General features: G+C 45.5%; 1 protein-coding gene and 1 long non-coding RNA gene across 4 annotated transcripts in view; one reads left to right on the top strand and one right to left on the bottom strand.

The window, feature by feature from the left end:
• The window catches only part of LOC143842155 (uncharacterized), a 75,648-nt gene that overhangs the window by 43,186 nt on the left and 7,714 nt on the right, over nt 1-24,748 (bottom strand). The window contains exon 3 of the long non-coding RNA XR_013233002.1: nt 23,914-23,999. This is a non-coding gene — a long non-coding RNA (uncharacterized LOC143842155). The remainder of the gene's footprint in view (nt 1-23,913; nt 24,000-24,748) is intronic.
• Nucleotides 4,025-24,714, top strand: C1QTNF3 (C1q and TNF related 3). 3 transcript variants are annotated; one of them, XM_077346950.1, is made up of 6 exons: nt 4,025-4,442; nt 9,461-9,560; nt 11,994-12,148; nt 21,386-21,515; nt 22,825-22,924; nt 23,394-24,714. In XM_077346950.1, exons 1-6 carry the CDS (start codon nt 4,179-4,181, stop codon nt 23,551-23,553), a joined length of 909 nt encoding a protein of 302 aa, XP_077203065.1. In that variant the 5' UTR covers nt 4,025-4,178; the 3' UTR covers nt 23,554-24,714. The 3 variants fall into 3 exon arrangements, with proteins under 3 accessions (XP_077203065.1, XP_077203064.1, XP_077203066.1); XM_077346949.1 differs by having other exon boundaries at nt 4,025-4,481; XM_077346951.1 differs by having other exon boundaries at nt 4,028-4,265.

The raw sequence follows: 24,748 nt of genomic DNA, 5'->3' as shown, positions 1-24,748 counted from the left end.
ACAAGAGAGCTAGTTTAAGGATTGGCAGGGCCCTAGCAGAGTACAATTGCAGCGGGAGTAGCCAGACTGGAGGCGGAGGGGGAGCCCATAGTGTAAAGGGGTGTCATTCTGAGTGTCCTTAAAGAGGGGAAAGGGGGAGGAGAAAGGCTATGGGGGAGGAGGCATCTTGTGAGGCCCCTTGATGCATGGGGCCCGTAACATGTGCTACATGGATAAACAGCCCTGCTAAGACCCACACTTATAGCTACATTTCCCATTAAGGGAACCTTCCCTGGTCATGGAGAAAGTATCTCTGCCCAAGCAATCAGTTTCATAAAGCTTGGTTAGTTCTTCTTCGAGGAGCCGAGATAGCGTTGCCGTTAAGCCCTAATCTGCGCAATGGAAAAGGTTAATTTGCTCAAATTACTGGCTTGTTTTCTTTGGCCCTTTTAAAGGATTTCATGCTGGTTTCTGAGACTGAGCTTGTGTTATTCTTTGCGGTTTGGATAGTTTCAGGAAGGAACTGGGAGAATTTGCTTTTGGAAGGCCAGGTGTCCATCCCATGAAACTGAGCTGCTGCTGTGCGAAGGGATTAGGTTTCTAGTTGCACTGCATGATGAAACTTCACAATGATCAGCCTTCTCCCAATATAGTCTTCTGTGCCCGAATGTTTGTCATGGAGTTGGTGCTCTGCTTTGCTGGAAAAGACAGATTTTTGATTCAGCACAGATTCAATCTGATGCTCTGTGCCAAACCACACAACACACAACACTTTTGCCCACGTACTTGTTCAAGTGTACCTTACTGGCGCAGAGTGGTAAGCAGCAGAAATGCTGCCTGAAGCTGTCTGTCCATGAGGTTGGGAGTTCGATCCCAGCAGCCGGCTCAAGGTCGACTCAGCCTTCCATCCTTCCGAGGTCAGTAAAATGAGTACCCAACTTGCTGGGGGTGAACGGTAATGACTGGGGAAGGCATTGGCAAACCACCCCGTATTGAGTCTGCCAAGAAAACACTGGAGGGCGTCACCCCAAGGGTCAGACATGACTCGGTGCTTGCACAGGGGATACCTTTACCTTATTTCATGACCATGTCTTTCAGAATGGCTGAATACACACACTTTCAGTCACACCACTGTATCTTCTATTCTCAAGTGCAAATGGCTCTGCCATGATCCCTCCTCCTTTCCCCCTCAATGTTTAAGTCAGGGGTCATCAAGTTTGTGAGTATGATCTGCGTAGCATAAGGAGGATCTATTGCAATTTTGCACTTTCTCCCATTAGGGATGGCACACTCACCTGCAGACCCTCCCTTTTTCGCTGCTCTTTGGAAAGGTCCCTGGAAAGCATGAGTGGATCAGATGCTGTACGGGTACAGAGGTCATGCTTCGAGCAGTCAAGTTTACAAAATAAAGGTGAAAACACCAGAACAATATTTGAGTCCATCCAATCTGGCTGTCTGGCTTTTCCGTCCATCCATCCGTCTGTCTCTATGAACTTGAATTTTGTTCTAGTGAGTTGACTGTGCTTCCACCCATCCATCCATCTCTACATGAACTTGAATTTTGTTCTAGTGAGAAGATGAGACGATTGTATATCCGTCCATCATTTTGAAAAGGAGTCCTTCTTTTCTTGTGTTGCCTTCCCCCATCTGCAAAGTCATCACACATCAACCAAGTCCAGCACTCTACCATGCAGAAGTTAATTAAAACTACCTCTGCTTAACATCTGCAATGCAAGAATTGCTATGGTTCCAACTTAGATGTCTAGCAATTGTGTGGAGCCTCTCCATATTGTGATTCAGATGGCTAACCACCCTCAATGTCATGGATATGGTGTCCAGCAAACATCACATATGGCTTCCATGCAGAAGCAATGTGACAACACAGTTAAAACATATTCATGGTTCAAGTAAAGTCAAATACCAATCCAGGTGTAAGCAGCCTCTTTCATGGTCACAGACAGTGGCACCCTAGACCTTTTCACCTGGTACTCAGGGCCACATCTCTGTCCAGGTCAACCAGTGCACAAGCAACCATACCAAGGCCAGACATATGGGAGAAGACAACATGTTTATCATTGCCTCCCACAGCTGCACAGCCATCAGCTGAATCCAAGGCAAATCCCTCAGATGTTTGCCTGTTTCTTGGCTTGCTCCAAGCATGAACCTCATCTTTCTCCACTCCTTTTTGTTTGCCAGAACTCCATCTTTACAAGCAGGTGTTGAACATTCTGCCCCCAGCAAGTGAGCCTAGAAATGTTGCATACATTTGTTCCGGCTCGTGTGATCATGGCCTGAGATCCTTAAGGGCAAGTAAGAGCCCATTAATTTCAGAGGGCTCATGCTTTGCAGAGTTGAGAATCCAGAGTTTTATTATTTCTGCACTACAATTTAGGGGAACAGCATCTGCTTAGCATGCAGAAGGTCCCAAGTTCAATCCCCAGCATTTCTAGTTACAAAGGTCTCCAGGTAGTCAGTGATGTGGAAGACCTTCACTTGAGACCCTGGAAAGCAGCTGGCAGTCTGAGCAGGCAATACTGTCCTTGTTGGAATGATCATCTGATTCAGTATAAGGCAGTTTCATATGTTGCAGAGTTTCTCACAAAAAAACAGGGATATACTCTGGCAATACTTTCCTAACCCAAATGTGTATCTGTATGCAGGGAAGCTCATATAGGATTTTTGATTGTGTCTATGTCCATTTCCTGAAGTATAGCAAGAATATTCCAACAAATTATTATTAGAATCATAGAATCATAGAGTTGGAAGGGGCCATACAGGCATCTAGCTCAACGCAGGATCAGTCCAAAGCATCCTAAAGCAAAGGAGAAGAGTTGGTTTTTATACCCTGCTTTTCCCTACCAGGAGACTTCAAGTGGCTCACGATCACCTTCCCTTCCTCTCCCACAACAGTGAGGTAGGCGGGGCTGAGAGAGCTCTGACAGAACTGATATGTGAGAACAGCTCTAAAGGCCTGTGACTGGCCCAAGGTCACCCAGCTGGCTGCATGTGGAGGAGGAGCTAAAAAGGCAAGCCATTGTATAATTCTTTTTCCATACATGCTTCTAAACTTTAGCACATTTCAGTTGCGACAGGATCGTCTTGGACTGGTCATCACGCTCCAGGAAAAAAATCATGGCAGATGACTTCATATTGGTATGTCAATTTCTGGTGAAATGACTGTATTTTGTGACATGACGGCCACATAAATATCTGCTGGATAGACCTCTTTTGTATTTTTAGTATCCCAATTGTCTGTCAGTGGGTAGTTTCTAAAAATTAGAGGGTTGTTTCAATGACGGGATAATTTCATAGAGACAATCATTCATAAGGCTGAAACATGCTGCTTGAGTTTGTGGTCATTTATCTTTACTTGGCAGGGAAACCGAATTTAGTTTGGCACCAGCCTGTAGCAAGACGTCGGAAATGAGAAGTGTGTGTAAGCAGGGGGGAGATGTTTGATCAGGAAGCTCAAGCTTAGCGCTAAGAAATGGGGTTCAGTATGAGCATGAATTGGGCCTGTTTGCCGAGCCTCCTCGTGTTTGGCATACAAGCGAATGGCTGTTTTCCATGATGAACCATGGTAAGAAATAATCTCCAGATCAGAATCGAAGACAAAATTCTGCCCTTGTGCTTTTGTTTCCTAATTGCTAGTACATTGCCATTTTTTTCCAGAACGAGCCAATGCAGAATACGCACACGCATGTCCAAAAGACCTTTTTTAGCGTCTGAATTCCGAGCCTTTCCATGACTAATCAAGGAGCATAAAACATTAGCCACATGTTCTTCATTTCCATCTCATTTCACACTGAAATGCAAACATTCCGGAGAGAGAGACTGAGAGAGAGAGAGAAGAGAAAAATGGTGCAACGTTTGTCATCACCCCCAAACAGGAACCACAGCTGTCCATTAAAAACGGTGGTCATTTCCAGCATACAAATCTATCTTTCCTGCAGTGGGGGATGTGGTGAATAATGACTGGGTTGTTTAAGAAAGCATGACTGATCTGGGATGGAGGATCCTGCCACTCTGACATTTTCATAGTATAATTTATTGCACTCAGCTTATAAAGCCGTGGACACCAGGTCTTGTTGCTTGGCTTCGTCCCGGTGGATAGTTTGGGAAGGACCACGTCACCGTTAACTGATCTTTCCCCTGGCAAAAAGCACTTGGACTCTTAAGACTTTTCCGGGACGAGTAACATGGCACCCAAGGACTGCCTCATTTGGAGTCTCCTGACTTTGCTCCTGTTCCTTCGCTTTTGCCTGTGTCAAGATGAGCACATGGAGGTGAGCAGAAGAGCTAATGATCCGGTGGCCAAAGTATTGCAGAGTCATCACCAGACTGGCCCAAAAGGTTCCAGCAGCAGGGAATTGTTGAGACAGCGGAATCGGCTTGTTGAGTGGACGGTTGAGGAGGAGGATGGTAATGTCCCTTCTGCTGACCCAAATGCCTTGAAACCAGAGGTAGATGATGTAGCACAGACTACCTCGGACAGAGTCCAGGTACTCTGAATTAATCTTCTAAGACAACGTTTGGGACGTTAATGGGATTTTGTTTTCCTACAGAAGTGGCTTATGGATATGTGATTCTGTGCTATCTGCAGATTCCTTTGGGGGGCAAAGAGAAAACAGGACGGCTGTAGCAGAATAGCAGCAGCCTGGCGTTTGCTCTGGATACCTCATTCCTCATTTATTGGTATCTTCAGCAAATGAAGGACGTGATGAGTCAAAGTTAACTACTTTAACGGTCCATTGAAATGTATGGTTGATTGACTTCTTGAGATGAAATGGGGAAAGGTATTCTGACTGAGATGGGAATTTTGTTCCTGTAGCACCATGCAAACGTCTGGAGTTACACAGAAGTCCTCCAGTGTTATCCTGTGCAGAGTAGATTCTCCCAAATCAATGGCCTCAGAAGGGTGTGACTGTTAATGAAGCAAAATTTCAGACACATCTAAAAGACTGTATAATTTGATGAATGACAGGCATCTCCTTTGCAATTTTGCACTGTATTTTATGTTATACTATTAGCAGTTGTGAAGGAAAACAAACTGTTAGAAGGATGATTATTTTTTTAAAGAATACTGTTGAATTATTGTCGTACGACTTAATATGTTGAGAACTCCGCCTCTCAACTCCCATTACCTGGGAATTTGAACCCCTTTTGTTGTGTTTTACTTATTTTATAGCTGCAGTTCTTTCAAGGTGATTGATGTAAGGAACGTGATTAAATCTAAGGAATCTAATTTGTGGGCAATAGGACAGACTGGTTAAAACTATGGCTAAAATAATTCTCTTTGGTAAAGCAGCATTGTTTGAATATGTTCTTCTATTTATTTAGGATGAATAATATTAGATTTAAATGGTCATTGTGTTTAATATTTTCAAGTTTTAACAAGCAGCACAATCTTGATCAAGTTTACTCAGAAGTAAGCTCATTGTTGCCAATAGCGCTTACTCCCAGATAGGTGTTTATGGCTGCCAACTCCAGGTTGGGAAATTCCTGGTGATTTGGGGGTGGAGGCTGGGACGGGTGGGATTTGAAAAGGGGAGGAAGCTCGGCAGGCCATAACGCCATAGAATACACACACACACACACACACACCCAAGCAGCGATTTTTCTCCAGCAGAACAAATGTCTGTATTCTGGAGATTAGTTGTCATGTCAGGAGACCTCCAGACCCAAGCAAGTAGGTGGCAAATTGGTTTAATTGTCAATTTTTTGTACTGCCTCCATTTAACCCATTTGCAAACCTGACCAGAAAAGTTTCCCTTAATTTGGTGCATTGCTGTTTTGGTTATTGTATTTTATGAAAAGTAGGGTTGCTGGGTCCCCCTAGCCACTGGCGAAGGACAGAGTTGTAAGGACAGGGAGATTTGGGGGTGGAGCCTGGGGAAGGCAGGGAACTCAGTGGAGTACAGTGTCATAGAGTCCATCCCCAAAGCATCAATTTTCTCCAAAAGAACTGCAGTTTGGAGATAAGCTGTAATTCCAGGGGATCTCCTGTTCCCACCTGCAGGCTGGCAACCCCCAAACTCTTCTCAGGATTGTACTTATAATTACACAAATTCCATTTCCCCCCTGCACCTAACTTCTTCCCTTAGGAGAATTCACTTCCCCCTCACTGGCAATCTTCAAGCAGCAGCTGGACAGATACTTATTATGGATGCTTTAGGCCAGGGGTAGTCAAACTGTGGCCCTGCAGATGTCCATGGACTACAATTCCCATTAGCCCCTGACAGCATTTGCTGGCAGGGGCCCATGGGAATTGTAGTCCATGGACATCTGCAGGGCCGTAGTTTGACTACCCCTGCTTTAGGCTGATCCTGCATTGAGCAGGGGATTGGACTATTATTATTATTATATTATCTTTCGATTTATTGCCCGCCACTCCCTTACGGCTCGTGGCGGGTTACAACATTTTAAAACCCCCAATAAAATCCATTAAAAACCCTCAGCAACAATTACAATATAACATTATCGGTTAGCAAGCTAACCTGGCAAGATAGGCTAATCAACCTCCCCCTCCTACTACAAGCAGGTGGAGAGGGGATACTGATGGTACTAATCCCCAATCTCAATCCCAGGTCCCGGGTCCCCGGGGGGGGGGGGCATAGATGTTAGCCTCGTCCTCAACCGTAAACCTGGTGGAAGAGCTCCGTCTTGCAGGCCCTGCGGAATGATGGAAGATCTCGCAGGGCCCGCAGCTCTCCCGGGAGCTCATTCCACCAGGTAGGGGCCAGGACCGAAAAGGCCCTGGCCCTGGTCGAGGCCAGGCGTGCTTCCCTGGGGCCGGGAACGACTAGATGGCCTGTCTGGACCCTTCCAACTCTATGATTCTGGGTACAAGCTAAGATTATTGGGTGTTTTCTGATTTGTAAAATCCATGTTGGTTTTGAGAACTGGCTGTTCAAATAAACTGACTTAAAGATTTTCAGACAGCAAATATACTTTTGCAAAGGAGGCAGGTACTGAACACACAAGGAAAACTGTAGGCAAAAGCAAACAAAAAGCAAATGATAAGGTACATGAGCCCTGCATCATTTTGACATACTAGGTGGATACTTAAAGCAGAATTTCTCTTACCAAATCCTTGGAAGCCAGCAGGGGGTCTAATTGTTTCTTTACTGCTATTTTGACATAAGTGTACTCAACTAACTGTATCATGTACAAAATGTTAATTGTGATGCAATTAGGATCCATATTTCATCTGTACCACATATATGGCTCTATATAATTGCGAAAAGCCACTATGGGTAGACTGGTGCCCAGGCCCTGTTTGGGTGTCCGAACACCACTTCCGCTCTAAAGACCAATCCAGGCGCAGCCAGCAAAACTGGGCACACCTGGGCCCATTCCACACACATAGAATAATGCAGTTTCAATGTGCTTTGGCAGCTGGATTTTCCTGTGCAGAACAGGAAGGTCTACTTCTAAAGTGCATTGAAAGTGCATTATCTATTGTGTGCAGAATATGCCCCGGATTGGGCCAGCCCCTGGAGGGCCTGCTCCCGAAACCCAGCTGCAGAGCACATACCCAGACTCCCCATCAGCAGCAGAGCCCTGCCTAGCCTGCCGCTTCACCTGGCTGTCTGTGGCGGCGAGGCAGTGGTGGTGGTGGCGAGGCGGCACTGGCAGCGAGGTGCCGGTAACAGCAGAGGTGGCAGCCAAAGAGCGCCTGCCTCAAGGCCGCCAATTGCTTGCCCCCCACCTTTGTAGGGGAAGGGAAGCAACTCTGCCAGGCCTGGCTCTTCACGCGCCCTCTGTCTTCTCACCCCACCCAGTGTCCCACTAGCGCCCACAAAAAGGCTGCAGCGGGCCTTTTTGGCTAGTACCTTAATAAGGCACAGTGGTGGCTCTCTCCATACCAAATGCCTGTTATTGCCAATGCACAATGACCCCCTCCTCTGCAATCCAATCAGACTCTTTTATTTCTGGGAGCCTCTTGAGCTAGCAGGTGGAGGAGTTGGAGCCATTTCACCTGATAAACCTGAGCTCTTTGATGCACTCCCTTGTGCTTCAGGGCTATGGTTGCCACCTGGCTCCTGGAAATCCCCTGCTATTACAATTGATCTCCACATGACCAAGATGAGTTCCTCTGAAGAAAATGGCTGCTTTGGAGGGTGGATTTCATGGCATTATACCCTGCTGAGGATCTCTGCTTCCTTCACCCCCCCTCCCCCTGCTCCCCCTTGCCCCCCAGGTCCATGTAGTTCCCAACCCAGAGCTGGCTCCACTACACATAACATTTTGTCTACATGGCTGTGCCAGCATTTCAGGAGTTAAGAGCACCTGCAAGGGAAATGAAATGATGGGGAAGGCCTTCATCCAGAGTGTCGAATGTCTTTGAATTTAATAACCTCGAAGCTGCTTCTGTTGCCCAGAAATCTCTTAGCAATCTTTTCAAGCAGATCTCAAGGTCAAACTGTCTATATTTTAGGGCACCTCTCTTTCTTCTTCTACAAGGGAAAAAAACAGCCAAGGAGAGCAATTTTCAATAGAAAGTCCAACAGTTAAGAAACATATATCTCTGCCTTCTTGTCTTCCATTCAAGATTATAGCCCTCCTGCCCCCTGCTTATATAGATGCATTGACATGCAAAGCTGCTTATAGAACCACTTTATGAAACTGGGAATGTTCTACTTTTATTACTGGACATTGTTATTAACTGAACATTAACAAAGAGAATGTTCGCTGAGCTACAGAAACTACTAGGGCCACCCTTTTGCATAAGCTCAGCTCTAACGGTTCCAGTTTGCATGCCTTTAGCATGAGGACACTGTCAGTCTGCTTCCCCAGTATGCATTTGGTGCAGAGTGAGGGGTGGTGGGGGCAACGTAAGAGCTATCACTATGCTGTACCTGCGAGTTGTTGGGGCCAATTAAGGAAGAACTAGGGTTGCCAGCTCTGGGTTGGGAAATACCTGGAGACTTTAGGGGGGGGGGTCTCAGAGGAGTACAGTGTTGCAAAGTACAACCCCCCAAAGCAGCTACTTTATCCTGGGGAACTGGTTTTTTTAGCCTGGAGATGAGCTATAACTCCAGGGGATCCCCAGGTCCCACCCGGGGACTGGCATCCCTGCCCCTGCTAGTAGCCAGAGGGGACCTGGGAACCCTAGCCTGGCTAAAAAAAACTTTTTTAGAATTTAGGACTGGGGAAAGAAGGAATAAGTCACAAATCACTCACCCTTAGACCCTTGTCAAATTCAAGCTAACTTCATGACTTCCTTCCTGCAGCAGTTATGAATTCATGTCCTCCTCACTTTGCATTTTACACAATTGAGCCACTGATGACCATTAAGAAAATAACTATCATCCTCTTGCAAGACAATTAAATTATCTAGAAAAATAATACAAACATCATTGCCGCGACAAAATGCCACCGCTGGAAATTTAAGAACTTGCATTATAGGCCTTGTCTCTTATGTGGATTGCTAATGCATTATATTAATGACAGTTTACCTTGAATTGTGTGTTTGCAGACTACGCACAGTGGGCCACAAAGCCCACCGGAATGTGGCTGCCGGGGGGATTTTGGATATCGAGCCTATCAAGGCCCCCCAGGGCCTCCAGGAATGCCAGGTAAAAAAAAAAAAAAGAACCCCATTGCTTCAGGGTGCTGCCTAATTGCATGAGCTCAGTAAGAAAAGATGCAGTAGGCTTAACCCACCTTAAGTCCCTGCCACCCTCTTCCTGATTTCTTGTTCTGCCTAGGGATGGCAGCCTCCAGGTGGGATTTGGGGATCCATCAGAATTACAGCCCATCTCCCGGCAACGGAGGTTAATTCCCCTGGAGAAAATGACTGCTTAGGAGGTGGGTTGTATGGTTTTAGACCCCACTAAAGTCTCACCCCTCCCCAAACCCCACCCTCTGCAGGTTTGAGGTTTTTCCCATCCCGGAACTGGCAACCCTAGTTCTGCCTTAATTAGCCCAAACAACTGGCAAGGACAGCATAGTGATTGCTTTTGTCCTGCCCCCACCACCCAGTCATTCTGCACCAAATGCATACTGGGGAAATGGGCTGACAGTGTCCTTATGCTAAAAGCATGCAAACTTAAGCCTTGGGAGCTGAGCTTATGCAAAGGGGTATGTTTTGCTCAGGCAGTGGAGCTGGAGTGAGATGGCTGTTCTGCCTTCAGTGCTAGTGGTTTTTGTAACTCAGCAGACATTCTCTTTGTGAACATTCTGTTAATAAGAATTTCCAGTAATAAAAGTATGATATTCCCAGTGGCATAAAAGTGCTTCTATAAGCAGCTTTGGGTGGCAATGCGTACTGATATAAATAGCCAGGTTCCTTTGGCAGAAGCTCACGGTGATTATAAGGGTTTCTTACATAAATCAGCCACCAACCTTTCCGTCCACAGAAGCACTGCATAAAATTTCAATTATATGCATGCCCTGAGATACGTCCAACAAGACCGGTGACAGAGGAGTTATTTAAAACGGATGACTGCATTTTAAAATTTTACAACTGAAGTCTTGCGAGGTTTGACGACTTAATAAATGGCAGCATAATGTTTTTAATTATATAGGGCATCAGCTGAAAAATAATTGAATATAAATCCAATTTCTCCTGAGTTCTTAATGGGCGGGTAAATGATGACCTACATCACAGAATGTCTATTTCTAGGTCTACAGGTCATGTCTAGACATGTTCCATCTGTTATTTAATTTAAAGTTTAACCAATAGACCCAAGTAAGTAAGAACTGCAGCCACTATTATAGTCTCCTTAGAAGACTTGTAATGCAGTCCTAAAAGCACAAAATGTAAGAAGAGACTGGTTGGATCAGGCCAATGGTCCATCTAGTCCAACATCCTGTCTCGCTCGGTGAACACTTCCCTGGACTAATCCCCCATTCAATAGACCTGAGAAGGATTTTGAGTAGAGCAGTACAGAATTGCTTTCTTGGATTTGGACAACTTTCATCAGCATTTGTGGTGAACCCATTGATCGGATCAAAATTCAGTTTAGAAACATCGACAAAAGCTGAAATTATCTACATTACAGCAGATTGAGGCCCACTCCTGCTTCCCCCCTACCCCCCCAGTATTCCTGTATGACTCACTAGACTAGACTAGCTCAACTTGTTACCATTGAGAAACCAGTGAAACATTATTCAGGCTTCAAGATACCCCAGAAGTGATGGATCATGCAGAATATGGTTGGGAAGCAGAACTGTGGACATGCCCATCCAGGCCCCTCCCCTCCCCCCATCATTGGCCATTTTGGGTAAATGTTTAACATGTTTAATTAATGTTTAATTAAATCCCACCCATTCGGGAAACCCTTCCAGGAATGTCAAGAAACCCCAGGGTTTTACAAAACCCTGGTTGAGAAAGCCAGCTTTAGGCTAAGGGGAAATCCCTCCATTATGTCAGTAAACTGGACTTGAGGGGAAGGGACATGGTGCAGTGGTGGAGCATCTGCTTTGAATGCAAAAGATCCCAGATTCAGTCTCTGGCTTCTCCAGTTACAAAGATCAGGTAGTAAGTGAATTCTTTTGCTGGAGATGCTGAAAAGCTGTTGCCAGTCAACAGTACCAGTGTGCATATATAGTGATATATGCAGAATACAATCTTGGGTATCTCCAGACTGAAATCAAGGCAATAGTCACCATTCTTCTTCTTCTAGGATTGATAGTTCAAGCAATTTAATCTCTTAGGCCACTACCAGTAGGAAGACAATATGGGAGTCATTCACCATGGGCAATACTGATTCTGCCTGCAGCTGCAGTTTCTGTTCCCCCCTGGCTCTGAAGGATGTCATTCCAACCACACAGTTTCTATTTCTACCTACTGTTCCACTCCTTAGCAATTCAGTATGGGCCCTGCCGTGCAAATAAAACCCACAATCCTTAAGTTACTTTCTGTTCAAAAGGCAACTTAGAGAATACGACAGCCAAATGATTCATTCTGTCCAAAGACAGCTGGAGGAAAGCATCCCGTTTCTTCAGCAGATCTTTTGAACATGAAGCCAAAGAGACCAACAAATCCCCTCCTTGATCATTTTAAGGAAACCACGGAAACAATGGAAATAATGGAGCACCCGGAACAGAAGGATCAAAAGGTGACAAAGGAGACAAGGGGGATTTGGGACCCAGAGGAGACCGGGGTCACCATGGACCAAAAGGAGAGAAGGGGCACCCTGGCATCCCACCAGAACTTCAGGTAAAAAACTATGTAGACTGTGTCCATCCATCCCCCCACAATCATTTTTATAAGGAGAGGTTCCCCTGTCCCAAATCAGTGATCATAGAGAATACTGTATCTTTTGTTTTAATGGATCCAAACAATATTTTAAACCTAATTATTAAAAACACAAGTCAACTGTCACATTATTAGGGGACACCTTATTTTCTGCACCAGTCTTCTGCAGGACCCATTCCCCACAGTACCACTGGGGGAGCCCTTTCAATGTTTTTAAAGCAACAATTGATACAACCTTGTAGAATTATAATCTTATTAGTTTTAAAGCCCATTTTATCTTCAAATAAAATGGGCGCTAGCGGGGGGGGAAAGGTAGGGTTGCGGGAGAGGCACCTTTTAGACGGCTGGGCAGTCCAGGAGGCTGGTCGGGCGTCAGGGCGATGGCGGCGATCCATGGGCGGCAGGCCAGGTGCGGCGGGACGCAGTAAGGCCACCGCTGCGGCGGGCTCCACTGCCACCGGCAGCGATCTTTAGGCTGGGAGAAGGCAGCGGGGCCTCCCCCACTCCGAGGAAGCTGAAGCCTTCTCCCGGCCACTGGAGCGGCCTGGGCGCGTCTGGGACGCAGCAAGGCCGCTCCAGCGGGCGGTAGATGGCGGCGGGCCCCCCCCCTGGCGGCGAGGGAGCGGAATCCTTCTTGCGGTGACGGCCTGACGTGCCGGAGGCACTTCGCACCTCTCGCCGCATCAGGCCACCGTGCAGGGAGCCCCCGCCAACCGCGCTGCGCAGCAAGGCCGCTCCAGCGGGCGGTAGAAGGCGGCGCCCCCCACGGCGGTGAGGGAGCGGAATCCTTCTTGCGGTGGCGGCCTGACGCGCCGGAGGCGCTTCGCACCTCTCGCCGCATCAGGCCACCATGCAGTGAGCCCCCGCCAACCTCGCTGCGCAGCAAGGCCGCTCCAACGGGCGGTAGAAGGCGGCGCCCCCCCCCGGTGGTGAGGGAGTGGAATCCTTCTTGCGGTGGCGACCTGACGCGGCGGAGGCGCTTCGCGCCTCTCGCCGCATCAGGCCGCCGTGCAGGGAGCCCCCTCCCGACGCGTCAGGTCGCCGGCAATGGAACAACAATTGCTCCCTTGGTGGCGGGGCGGGAATCGGTGAGGCCAATCGGCAGGCACTTCATGCCTACCAATTGGCCCCGCCAATGGTCTGTCCAGAGGAAGGGGCCAATCGGCACCCTTTCTCATCCCGGACAGAGCCCGCCCTAACTCCTCCCCCTAAGCCCTTATGGCTTTATTTAGTCCACGGTGCCCGCGGCGCCGCGGGCGGGGTTTAGATAACAATTTGTCCATCTGGTTCTCTGAATTCCCAGCTTTTGTATTATTATACAGTTAAGTCTCATTTTCTTTAACTGCAGAGATGGTAACAACCCTAATAAAAGGTTTCAGCCTCCACACCGCAGATCTTAAAAGTTAGTTATCTTTCTCTCTCCCAAGAATAAAGAAAGAACCAATTGAGAACCAACCCACTCAGAGGTACAAGAGCACCACCTACTGGAGAGGATGACTATATAACCAATTGCCATTTAAGAGGAAAGGCTTACACCTTTGCAACAAAAGGGGCTAGTGCCTTAAAAAAATGAAAGCCTAGAATTCAGAGAATCTGACTGACAGATTGTTATACCATTACCATGATCAATACATCTAGTTCTCAACATGACCCTCTCTGAGAATCAAATGTGGAGATTGGCAGCCTACAACCCACAAGATGATGAAAGGAATACCTGTAGCTTTCAGAAATGAATGTCCTCAGTGGCTGTTGCTAGGCAACTACAACAGTATTGTCAGCCTTCAAGACTTGTTTCTATCAGGAAAAAAGTCAAGGTAGGGCCCTTTACAAGACTGTTTTAGCTTTGGGAGAGAGTTCATTGGCCCAGCAGCAATCACCGGCTGACTTATTACAATGCAATTAACATGACTTATCCTGGCTGCTTACTATAGAAGCTGCTCCATGATAGCCAATGTAGTGTGGTGGTTAGAACTTCAGACTACAGGCGTTAAAATACATTCTGTGCCATGGAAGCTTACTGGGTTACCTTGAGGCAGTCATACATACTCAGCCTAACCTACCTCATAGGGTCATTGTAAGGATAAAAAGGAGATGTAAGCTGCTTTGGGTCTCCATTGTGGAAAAAAGTGGCATAAATTAAAAGTAAATAAATAATAAATATATGTGAAGGAGGGCAGATAAAGTGAGTAGCAAGTAAAGAAGGATGCAAGAGAAGGTGAGGAGATCTATTCCATGCAGTTGAAACCACAGTGTGCCACCATCAGAAGTCAGATGCCCTCAGAATAATGCCTCTAGGTGACACAAAGCAAGCTAAACTCTATGGGCTGAAAAGTCATAAAGGTTTCTTCCCCCAAAATAGATCACCATAACTATCTGAAGAAGTGTGCAGGCACCTGAAAGTTGGTACCCAGAATTTAATTTTTGTTTGTCTTAAAAGTGCCACTGGACTCAAACTTTGTTCCATAATCATTACATTTAGCACTGTTAGATCGCTGCCCAGACATGACGTTTAAATGCTCCAAGGACTGAGAGAGGCTGCAGTTCCCATGGTGTTCTTCCATTATCTCCCACACCCGCTCTTGGAGGGCTCTAATTTTAGCTCAATAGAGGCAGGGAAGGAGGATGGAGGAGACGATCAGTGGAAGAAAGGAGACAGAGTTCTGGTCTGACTCAGTGCTGCAGAACATTAAAAAATGACTTGTAGTGCAGTCCTAAAAGCATAAAGCCCAAGAACAGCCTTGCTGGATTAGGCCAGTGGTCCAGCATCCTGGCTCGCTCCATGAATGCTTTCCTGGACTAATTTCCCATTTAATAGACTTGAGAAGGATTCAAGCAGGGGCTCATGGTAATTGTGGTCCATGGACATCTGGAGAGCCACATCCCTGGCTAGGCTTTCTGGGAATGGGAAGCAACGCAATGTTCTACTTCAATTTTTTTTTTAAATGATGACTATAAAGGGGTCAGACAGATGCTGAAGCTTGTAGAGGTTTCCTTCCACTTGCATGGGGACGAGATCATATATAGAATCATCACTGAATGGGACCACTAGCAATACTATAGTACAAGTACAAATAAAATTCCTAATTTTTTAGTTGCACTTGCTGTTTCCCTAGAAACATGAATATTTTTGGCAGTGTTATGGAGGTAGCAGGAGGAATCTCAACAAAAGTTTGAAAATCATTTTACAGCATTTCAAGGTAGATATATTTAGTAGTTGATCTTTTCACATGAATGATTTTCATTGTGAAATTCTTGGCACTGCTGAATATCAAATAAACCAGCTGGGCTGGTAGATTGAAGTAGAACTCTGGTGAAACAGAGAGATAATAATGTGCAAAAAGTGAGTGATTTATTTCAATTAAACAATCTTCCATAGTTAGAAAAATGAAGCAAGAACTGGCACCTGCTGTATATTCCCTGGCAGTGCATGCCATTCAGAACCATTTTGTTTAAGAGTGGCAGCCTCTAATCTGGAGAACTGGGCTTGGTTTCCCCACTCCTCCACATGTAGCCAGCTGGGTGACCTTGGGCCAGTCCCAGTTCTCTCAGAGCTCTCTCGATCTCACCTACCTCACAGGGTGTCTCTCTGTTCTGGGGAAAAGAAACGTAGGCGATTGTAAACCGCGTTGAGACTCCTTCAGCCAGTAAAAAGTGGGGTACAAAAAAACTAGCTCTCCTCTTCATCCTCCTTCCCATGAAAATACCCATAGCCCTAAGTCTTCACTAATGTTGTTGTTATTATATTTACTGACCCCGACCCTCAACCCAGCCGGCTTGTGGCGGTTTACATAAAAACATTAAAACCACATTAAACCCCAGTACATAAACCAATATTGGTGGTGAAAACAATCTATCACAACAATCTACAGCGTTCCCTGTGCCATCTATTCAGCCTTGACACAGCAGTCACCATTGTCCTGGAGCAGTGGTCCCCAACCTGCGGGCCGCGGCCCGGTGCCGGGCCGCAAAGGCCATGGCACCGGGCCGCGGCTCCCTCTCCCCGCCCCGCCCCCGCAGTAAAAAACTTCCCAGGCCGCAAGCTTGCGGCCCGGGAAGCTACTTACTGCGGGAGGCGGGGAGAGGGAATCAGGGCCGGGCCGCGCCTGTGCGGGCCATGCCCGCTCGGCCCGATCCGCGGGCGCGGCCCGATCCGTGGGCGCGGCCCGGGCGCGGCTCGCGGGCGCGGCTCGGGTGCGGCCCGATCCGCGGGCGCGGCGTGGGCGCGGCCCGCGGGCGCGGCCCGATCCGTGGGCGTGGCCCGCACGGGCGCGGTCCGCGGGGGCACGGCCCGATGCCCTGCCGGTCCCCAGCCTCGGAAAGGTTGGGGACCACTGTCCTGGAGGACATTCACTGGCAGTATAGGGGCTATAGAGGGAGAGGCACAATCTTTCTAGCACGGCCTCAACCAAACTCCTGGTGGAAGAGTTCCATCTTACAGGCCCTGCGGAACATTGAGAGCTCCATCAGGGCTCTTCTGGGAGCTTTGTGAGGCAGTGTACAGCCTTAAAGGTTAAAGCCAAGACCCTGAACCTGATCCAGAAGCCAACTGGTAACCAATGCAGCTGCCTCAGCATAGGCTGGACATGGGCCCTCCAAGATGACCTTGTGAGGAGCCTAGCAACCACATTTTGTACCAATTGCAATTTTTAGGTCAGAGACAAGGGAAGGCCTGCGTAGAACGAGTTACAGCAATCTAGTCTGGAAGTTCAAAGTTCAAAGCCTTTCCCCATATAATTGTGGTTGAAATAGCTGTGGAGCTTAATGGGACAACAAAGATACAACTGTGAAAGTGGAAGAGCAAGGGATAAGAAAACAGAAATGACCAGCCATTGAAAAACCTGAAAATGGTAGAGCTTTGGAGGAGTGGAAGGGCTTGTGATGCTGGTTGCAGTGATTTTACCCACTGTCAAATTAGCACACCATGGCATATATAACACACATTAATACAATAGTGGTAGACAGTTGTATGAGGAAGCTGCATTTTTCAAAAATGCTGCCATAAGTATGCAAGGAAAAGTTAACTTCCTGTTACTTCCTGAGAGGGGACATGATAGCCCTCTTTAAGTATTTGAAAGGTTGTCACTTGGAGGAGGGCAGGATGCTGTTTCTGCTGGCTGCAGAGGAAAGGACACGCAGTAATGGGTTTAAACTTCAAGTACAACGATATAGGCTAGATATCAGGAAAAAGTTTTTCACAGTCAGAGTAGTTCAGCAGTGGAATAGGCTGCCTAAGGAGGTGGTGAGCGTCCCCTCACTGGAAGTCTTCAAGCAAAGGTTGGATACACACTTTTCTTGGATGCTTTAGGATGCTTAGGGCTAATCCTGCGTTGAGCAGGGGGTTGGACTAGATGGCCTGTATGGCCCCTTCCAACTCTATGATTCTATGATTCTATGATTCTACTCTGGAGGACAACAGCTTTGAGAAAGGGCTCAATGATATACCATGGAGTCTAAGAGAAATGGAAGTCCTAGAGTGACATCACATCCTTGCTGCGCTCCCTTTCCTTCCCAGACATCTCCCTAAATCTCCAGTAATTTCCAAACTGAAGTTGGCTATTCTAATTTGGAATTACAAATCAGCAAACCGATGTGGCTGGTTCACGTGTCTACGTGACCAGCTTTTAAAAGTAGATTGGACTCAAGAAATAAAAATGTATCCGACACCATAGCTGTTTTATTCTAGGCTGTTTTCCAGAAGCCGTTTCTACTGGTTAGCTGAAGAAGAAAAACTAAGTGATGATCTGATGCCGTACCTACAAGGTTGTCCAGTTCGGAACCTGTGAAAGGTCTCCTGGACAGTTATTCTAAATTAGATTTCAAATGCCAGGAAACATTAGGATTTCTCATGTCAGAGGGAAAGCAAACATATAATATGGTTGGAAGACAGGGCTATTTAACAGATCTGGACAATTTTCTTCTCCCAAATGCAACTGACAAACTAGAACAACTGCATAATTTGCTTTTTTATTAATTATGGAACAGTGGATTAGAGTTGACTGGAATTTCAAATAACATTCAGAAGATGAAACATAATCTTCTGGAAAGTTAAAGCCCATTACTATGTTCATGCTGAAATAATTAAAAATATGGCTTAGGCTGAGACACTGTGTCTCTGTGCACACGTAATATCCTTGGATTTTAACTAAAATAAAGGAAAGTGCCTGGAGCATGTAAAACTATGTACTTGAAACGTTGGACTGTGGATACGAAAAACAAAATACGTTGTATAATGGTCAACTCTAGCGAGGAATACTCTGTCCAAAAACCCCCTTCTGTCTGTCTTTCCTCCAAACACTGCTGAGCATCATATTTCAAGGCTGGAAAAAGATTCCAATACGTTAAGAACTATTGAATTCTGCTTCTAATATGATGCCAACCGCCCATCAAGTTTGTCATGCAAAAACAGAGCAATGGTGCTAATCTGGATCAACAAACACAGCAATATTAGGTTGGTGCAGGTGCATCAGGAGCACAAAGAGAAAATGTATAGAAACAGCTGTGAGGGGAGTAGGCTTGCCAACCTCTAGGTTGCACCTGGAGATTCCACTGTTCCAACTGTTCTCCAGACAACCAAGATCAGGTCCCCTGTAGAAAATATCTGCTTTGGAAGGAGGACTCTATATTTTGCTGAGGTCTTTTCACTCCCAAACCCCACCTGCCCTCCCCAGATTCCACCCCCAAAACCTCCAAGTATTTCCAAAACCAGAGCCAGCAACCCTAGAGGGAAACGGGTATTCCCCAGATCATCTGGAAATGTTAACTTATAAAAAGGGCCCTCCTTTACTTACTTACTTACATTTATATGCCATCCTCCCTTGTGGCTCAGGACAGTTTACAGTGATAGATTTGTGGTACACAGTACAAAGGCGGCATGAACCTTAAAACATACCAAATACAGGAATTTATATCATTTACAACTGTAGAACCTTTAAACTTTTTATTCTGCAGCTGAGTAATTTTTTATCCATATATCTGTAGATTCGGGTTTTCTAGGAACGTTCACAATTGGTGGTAGGAGGGGCCACTGATGGCTGTTTCATTAGTTCCGATCGAAGGTTTGCTGGGAGTGCTCCATTTTACAGGTCCTGCAGAATTATTTTAGTTCTGGCAGGGCCCTGATTTCATCTGGAAGCTCATTCTACCAAATGGGGGCCCAGACCGAAAAAGCCCCGGGCTCTGGTAGAAGCCAGATGAGCCTCCCTGTGGCCAGGGATCACCATCTTGTCGGTGTTTATAGAGTGCAGTGTTCTGAGGGGGGGCATAGGGGGACAGGCGGTCCCTCAAGTACTCAGGGCCCAGATGCATTATGGCCTTGAAGGTGATTACCAGAAATTTAAGCTTTGTTTATAAAAAGGACCATCCTTTCATGGACAGCCAGCTTGGTGTAGTGGTAAAGAGTGGTGGCCTCTAATCTGGAGAACTGAGTTTGAGTCCCCATTCCTCCACATGCAGCCAGCTGGGTGACCTTGGGCTAGTCACAGTCCTGTCAGAGCTCTCTCAGCCTCACCTAGCTCACAGGGTGTCTGTTGTGGGAAGAGGAAGGGGAGGTGATTGTAAGTCACTTTGAGACTTTTTCAGTAATGAAAACTGGTCATAGTAGGTCATCTCTTTCTCTCCAAACCTCCAAAGATAAATTGGGCAGTGGGGGAAGAACTACAAAAGAATTCCAAGTAGTATCTTTTACTGCCTCCAGTAATTTATGCTCAATTGGGCAATTAAAAGCCACTACTTGTCTCTTGAAACATCAACAAAGACTGTGTATGTACAACTGTGTTGTTGAACAGGTGGAGAAGAAATGGGGTGATTTCTCAGTCATTATCATCAACATGATTCAAATTCATACCTCTGGAGGCAATTTCAGAACCATTCATCATATAATGATTATTCTTTATATGGTTTCATTTGTACAAAAAATATAGAAATAGGCATTTTTTGTTGCTCAACTGGAGATAGACAGCACAATTAGTGGTTAGATCAGCCTTTCTCAACTTTTTTTACCATTGAGAAACCCCTGAAACATTCTTCAGGCTTCGAGAAACTCCAGAAGTGGCACAATCGTGCAGAATATGGTTGGGAAGCAGAGCTGTGTCCATGCCCACCCAGGGCCTCTCCCCTGCCCACCCCCTCCAGGCCCATCATTGGCCATTTTGGGGGGCAGAGTAGGTCAGCATGACCTTATTGGCCATATCACCCGATAAGTTTAACAAATTAAAAAAATTAATTAACACCCACCCATTCGGGAAACCCTTCCAAGAAGCCCCAGGGTTCCACTAAACCCTAGTTGAGAAAGCCTGGGTTAGAGTGCTGAACTTGGATTTATGAGACCCAGGTTCAGATCCTCACCCTGCTGAGGAAGCATGCTGGATGACCGCAAGTCAGTCACACATTCTCAACCTGACCTACCTCTGGGGGTGGAGGACGGGGACCAGGAGAGTGGGCAGCTGCTTCTTGCTGTGGTGGAGGGAAGGAGGGATAGGGCGTGTGCAAACCTCTTGCATCCCCAAAAAGTAGGGGGAAGGACTGCAGGGGCACTCAAAATCCTTGGGCTGTGCCTACCCACCTCCTCGGTTTGTTGAGAAGATAAAAGGGAGAATTATGTTAAATACTTTGGGTTCCCATCAGGAAGAAAAGGCGGGTATAAATGAAGCTAAAATAAAATAATATCTAGAGCAGTCAGTTAAGATTGTTCCCATTCCTAGTCTGCAAGACCTGAGCATGGCTATTAATGAGAGATCACTTTGGAGGACATTAATTAATAACAGTGCCATAAGTCAGAAGCAGCTGAAGGCACTTCACACCCATCCCACCCTTAATTTGGGTAACTGAGCAAGTTATTTCCCCCAAAATATTCAGTGGCTGAGATACCTGATGGTGAGAACTCCACCAGGATATAGTCCCAACACCGATTCTTATGTTAAAGCTAAACTTGAAATTTAACTGTTTACCTTTCCAACATGCGTCTGTCTTCTTTACCTTCTGCTCATGAATAAATTGTTTGTTCTAATTTAAATCAATGGGATTTTTGTCTCCAGAGTTTGCCCAGAGCTGGCTCAGGCCCTGAAGGTACATCGGTGTAATTAAAAAATATATATGCTCCTGTACTGTGTGGAAGAAGTCTGAATGTTCCAGCCATTCCTCCTTATTTATCTTTTCCCCTGTTTGGTAGCTGCCATATAAACACAAGCTATATCTGTATAGGTTGCATTCATGGCTTCGATGGCAACCCACTTCAGTAATCAGAACAGTGGCATAATCTTCAGCAGCGTTGAAACCAACGTTGGGAATTTTTTTGATGTAATGACTGGTCGATTTGGAGCACCAGTAAATGGTAAGTAAAGAGAACACACATTCTACAGAGATATAAATTATTCCTGTAACATTGTCTCCACTAAGGTTGTCACATGCACACTGACTAGGGAGCGCTTCCTAGTACCCAGTGGATAGTTTTTCTGAGCTAATATGCACAAGAGCAGGCTGCATAATGAATAATGCATATCATAAAAAATGTGTTGTGGTATTGTCTCCAAAAAAAGTAGTAGCTTAAAGATAACACATTGATAATAAATTATTTCAAATTTTATACACAAACACACACACTTATTTATTCTTAAAATCCACTTGGGGTTTCAGAGACTGCAGGCCATTTAAGCAAGGATCACTTGAGCAAGGATCTGACACTAGTAGGTAAAGAATCTGTATAATTTGCATAAATCTTGATTTGCATAAATACACTTTTAGATGCTTCAATAACTTTTGGAAGTGGCTCCTGTGACTTCAGAGCAGAATATGGGGAGTGTGCTTTTCAGTTAATAGAGGAATATAAAGCATTGGTGGGGAAATCCTAATCCTCGGGGGGGGGTTGTTTATGATACTAACAGTCCTCCTTTCTCAGAGTCTCAAAGCAGACTATCAAGTCTAAATCCAGTCAATATGTTGGGATATCTAATAAGCAATGTGCTAAAACTAGGATTATAGAAATCTGAACAAGCACAGTATATTAGCTGAGATACTGACTGAAGATAATACAGAATAATGGTTTCGCATCAACAAAAAATAATGCAGGGACAGCAAGATAATACATACAGCAAATAGATAATGAAGTCCCTTTCCCTTTATAATGTGCTCTGATGAACTATTCTAATATTGCCTTTATGGAAATGTCTCCTGAACAATTCAGTTTTAGTTTGCAGAATAAGAAGTCTTCCTACCTTTTCAGGTGGGGAACCACAACAGAGAATGCTTGTGCACAGGCAGCTGTTGGTCTAGCCCATTTACCTTGAACTGAGTCTGGTAATTGATGGGGAGCCAATGGAATGACTGCAGAATGGGTGTAATTATGTTCCGCCTACCTCATAACTCAGCTGTGGTATTCTGTAGCAACTGGTATGTCCAAATTGACTTTAAGGGCAGACCTATGTAAGTGCATTATAATTGTCTAGTCTTGATGCTACTGTAGCATGGATCCAGGTAGCTAGAACAGGCAGGTCCAGGTAGAAGTTATCATTCTTTCCATTTAACCAACTTGTGATTCAAGATGTAAAAAAGACAGGAGGCTTCTCAGAACTTCAGTCAGAGAATTGTCCCATCCTATATCTTTTCTATGTAGAACTTTAATAAATGATATGATCACTTTGCAGGGGTGTATTTTTTCACCTTCAATATGATGAAGCACGAAGATGTGGAGGAAGTGTATGTTTACTTAATGCACAATGGCAATACAGTTTTCAGTTTATATAGGTATGTTGATGGGCATGACATTTTAATTTATAAACCATTTTTAAAAGGCAGGTTTGCATATCAGTAGATTTGACAGTGGTCTCAAAAGGCCTGATGTTTCTCTAAAACAAAACAGCATCAGGAGGGGCTAATTTGCATGGATATGTAAGGGAGAAAAGCAGAGGACTTAACCCTTACTCTTCTGCTACCCATGATATTTCTTCAGAGACCCATTCCCGTAAGGCAGGGGTAGTCAACCTGTGGTCCTCCAGCTGTTCATGGACTACAATTCCCATGAGCCCCTATCTGCATTTGCTGGCAGGTGCTCATGGGAATTGTAGTCCACGAACATCTGGAGGACCACAGGTTGACTACCCCTGCCGTAAGGCACAGTCCCAGAGCGATGTTTCTTCTGGGGGATATTTGCAGGATTTTAGGTACAGAAACTGTAAGATGCTTGGCTGACCTTTTCCAAAATCTTTATTTCTAGCTATGAATCAAAAGGGAAAATGGACACCTCCAGCAACAGTGCAGTCCTTAAGCTTGCCAAGGGAGATGAAGTTTGGCTGAGGATGGGCAATGGAGCCCTGCACGGAGATCATCAACGCTTTTCCACTTTTGCGGGGTTTCTTCTTTTTGAAACAAAATAGACGAGACCCTAAACCTTGAGCTATTTTTCCTTTGTTGTTTACTTTCCATTTGCTGTGAAACAAAATGGCAATGTACTAAAATTGTGAGGTCTTGTTTTGAGCCCAATAGTTACAATGTAGTGTGCTAAGGAAAGTTAGGCGTGAATGGATATTTGTCTCTTCTGTGTCGTTTTGTATCATACTATCTTTCTGTAGTCCACATACCACTAATCCTTCAGTACAGTCACTAAAATGCCATTCCAGGAAATGCGATGGTAGGATTATCACTGCATTTTGCTCAGTTCAGAGATCTTCACAAGACCATCTGCATGCAGACCTTCATTTAAATGAATGGGGAAATCATTCTGTGAAAGAACTTACCAGCTTTGGAGCACTCGCATCCACAGAACGAATTCAGGTGTGCATCCACAGGCAGCCTTGCACTGCTTCCACACATGGTTTCTAGCCTGCATGGAAAACACAAAGGAAAACATGGTGTTCATTTTCATTCTTTAAGCTGGGGGGGGGGGGAAGAACTCATTTTAATTTGCCTCTAAGGGGAATCTGCAGAGTAGCTGTGGGGCAGGGTCCAACTGGATACCCCAACTAGTACAAAGATAAGTGTCTGCTTCCACTGCTTATAACTGGACTAAAAGCTCTCTTCTAGTTCTATGCTTCCAAACTGCCATGCAGGGTTTAACAGGCCACAGGGCTTTGAAAACATGGCCAGGAGGCAGCTGAGATTCAGTTTCAAGGCATGGGAGTTGTGCAGAGCAGAAATCTGACTGTTTGGATGCAGAGTATTTCCAGAGGTGGAAGCCAGGCTCTTCTCCCCCATTAGGATCATTATTAGGTCCAGTTTTCATGCTCTTGCCAGGGTGGGATTACAAACAGGCTGGTCTCAGTGAATTGGAAAAGTGCAGCCCAGAAGAGTTCTTTTTTTTCTTTTCTTCTGGGAACCAATTTTCATATTAAGATGAGTGTTTCTCACTGTAAATCTTAGGGAGGGGGATCATCCTTGTCTCTTCCCCAATCCCTTGCTTGCTTGCTGTTTCATACTTGAAATAAATAGATCTTGCCAAGAAAACACACACATGCAAACCTTGTTTCTGATCTGACCCAATGTTGTAGTTTTGTCTATATACATAACTATACCATGAATAAAATTTTGTTGGTCTTAAAGATGCAACTGGACTCAGACTTTGTTCTGCTGCTT

Source organism: Paroedura picta, chromosome 7 (assembly GCF_049243985.1).
Source record: "Paroedura picta isolate Pp20150507F chromosome 7, Ppicta_v3.0, whole genome shotgun sequence".
NCBI classification, from domain to species: domain Eukaryota; kingdom Metazoa; phylum Chordata; class Lepidosauria; order Squamata; family Gekkonidae; genus Paroedura; species Paroedura picta.
This window is presented reverse-complemented; position numbering and strand designations above follow the sequence as displayed.

What these genes read in the sequence shown, in the direction of transcription:
- C1QTNF3 (XM_077346949.1), top strand. Translation starts at nt 4,179, where the DNA reads ATGGCACCCAAGGACTGCCTCATTTGGAGTCTCCTGACTTTGCTCCTG. An exon ending in ATTTGGAGCACCAGTAAATG is followed by an intron (nt 21,516 to 22,824) that starts GTAAGTAAAGAG and finishes ATCACTTTGCAG; the next exon opens with GGGTGTATTTTTTCACCTTC. An exon ending in ACAGTTTTCAGTTTATATAG is followed by an intron (nt 22,925 to 23,393) that starts GTATGTTGATGG and finishes CTTTATTTCTAG; the next exon opens with CTATGAATCAAAAGGGAAAA.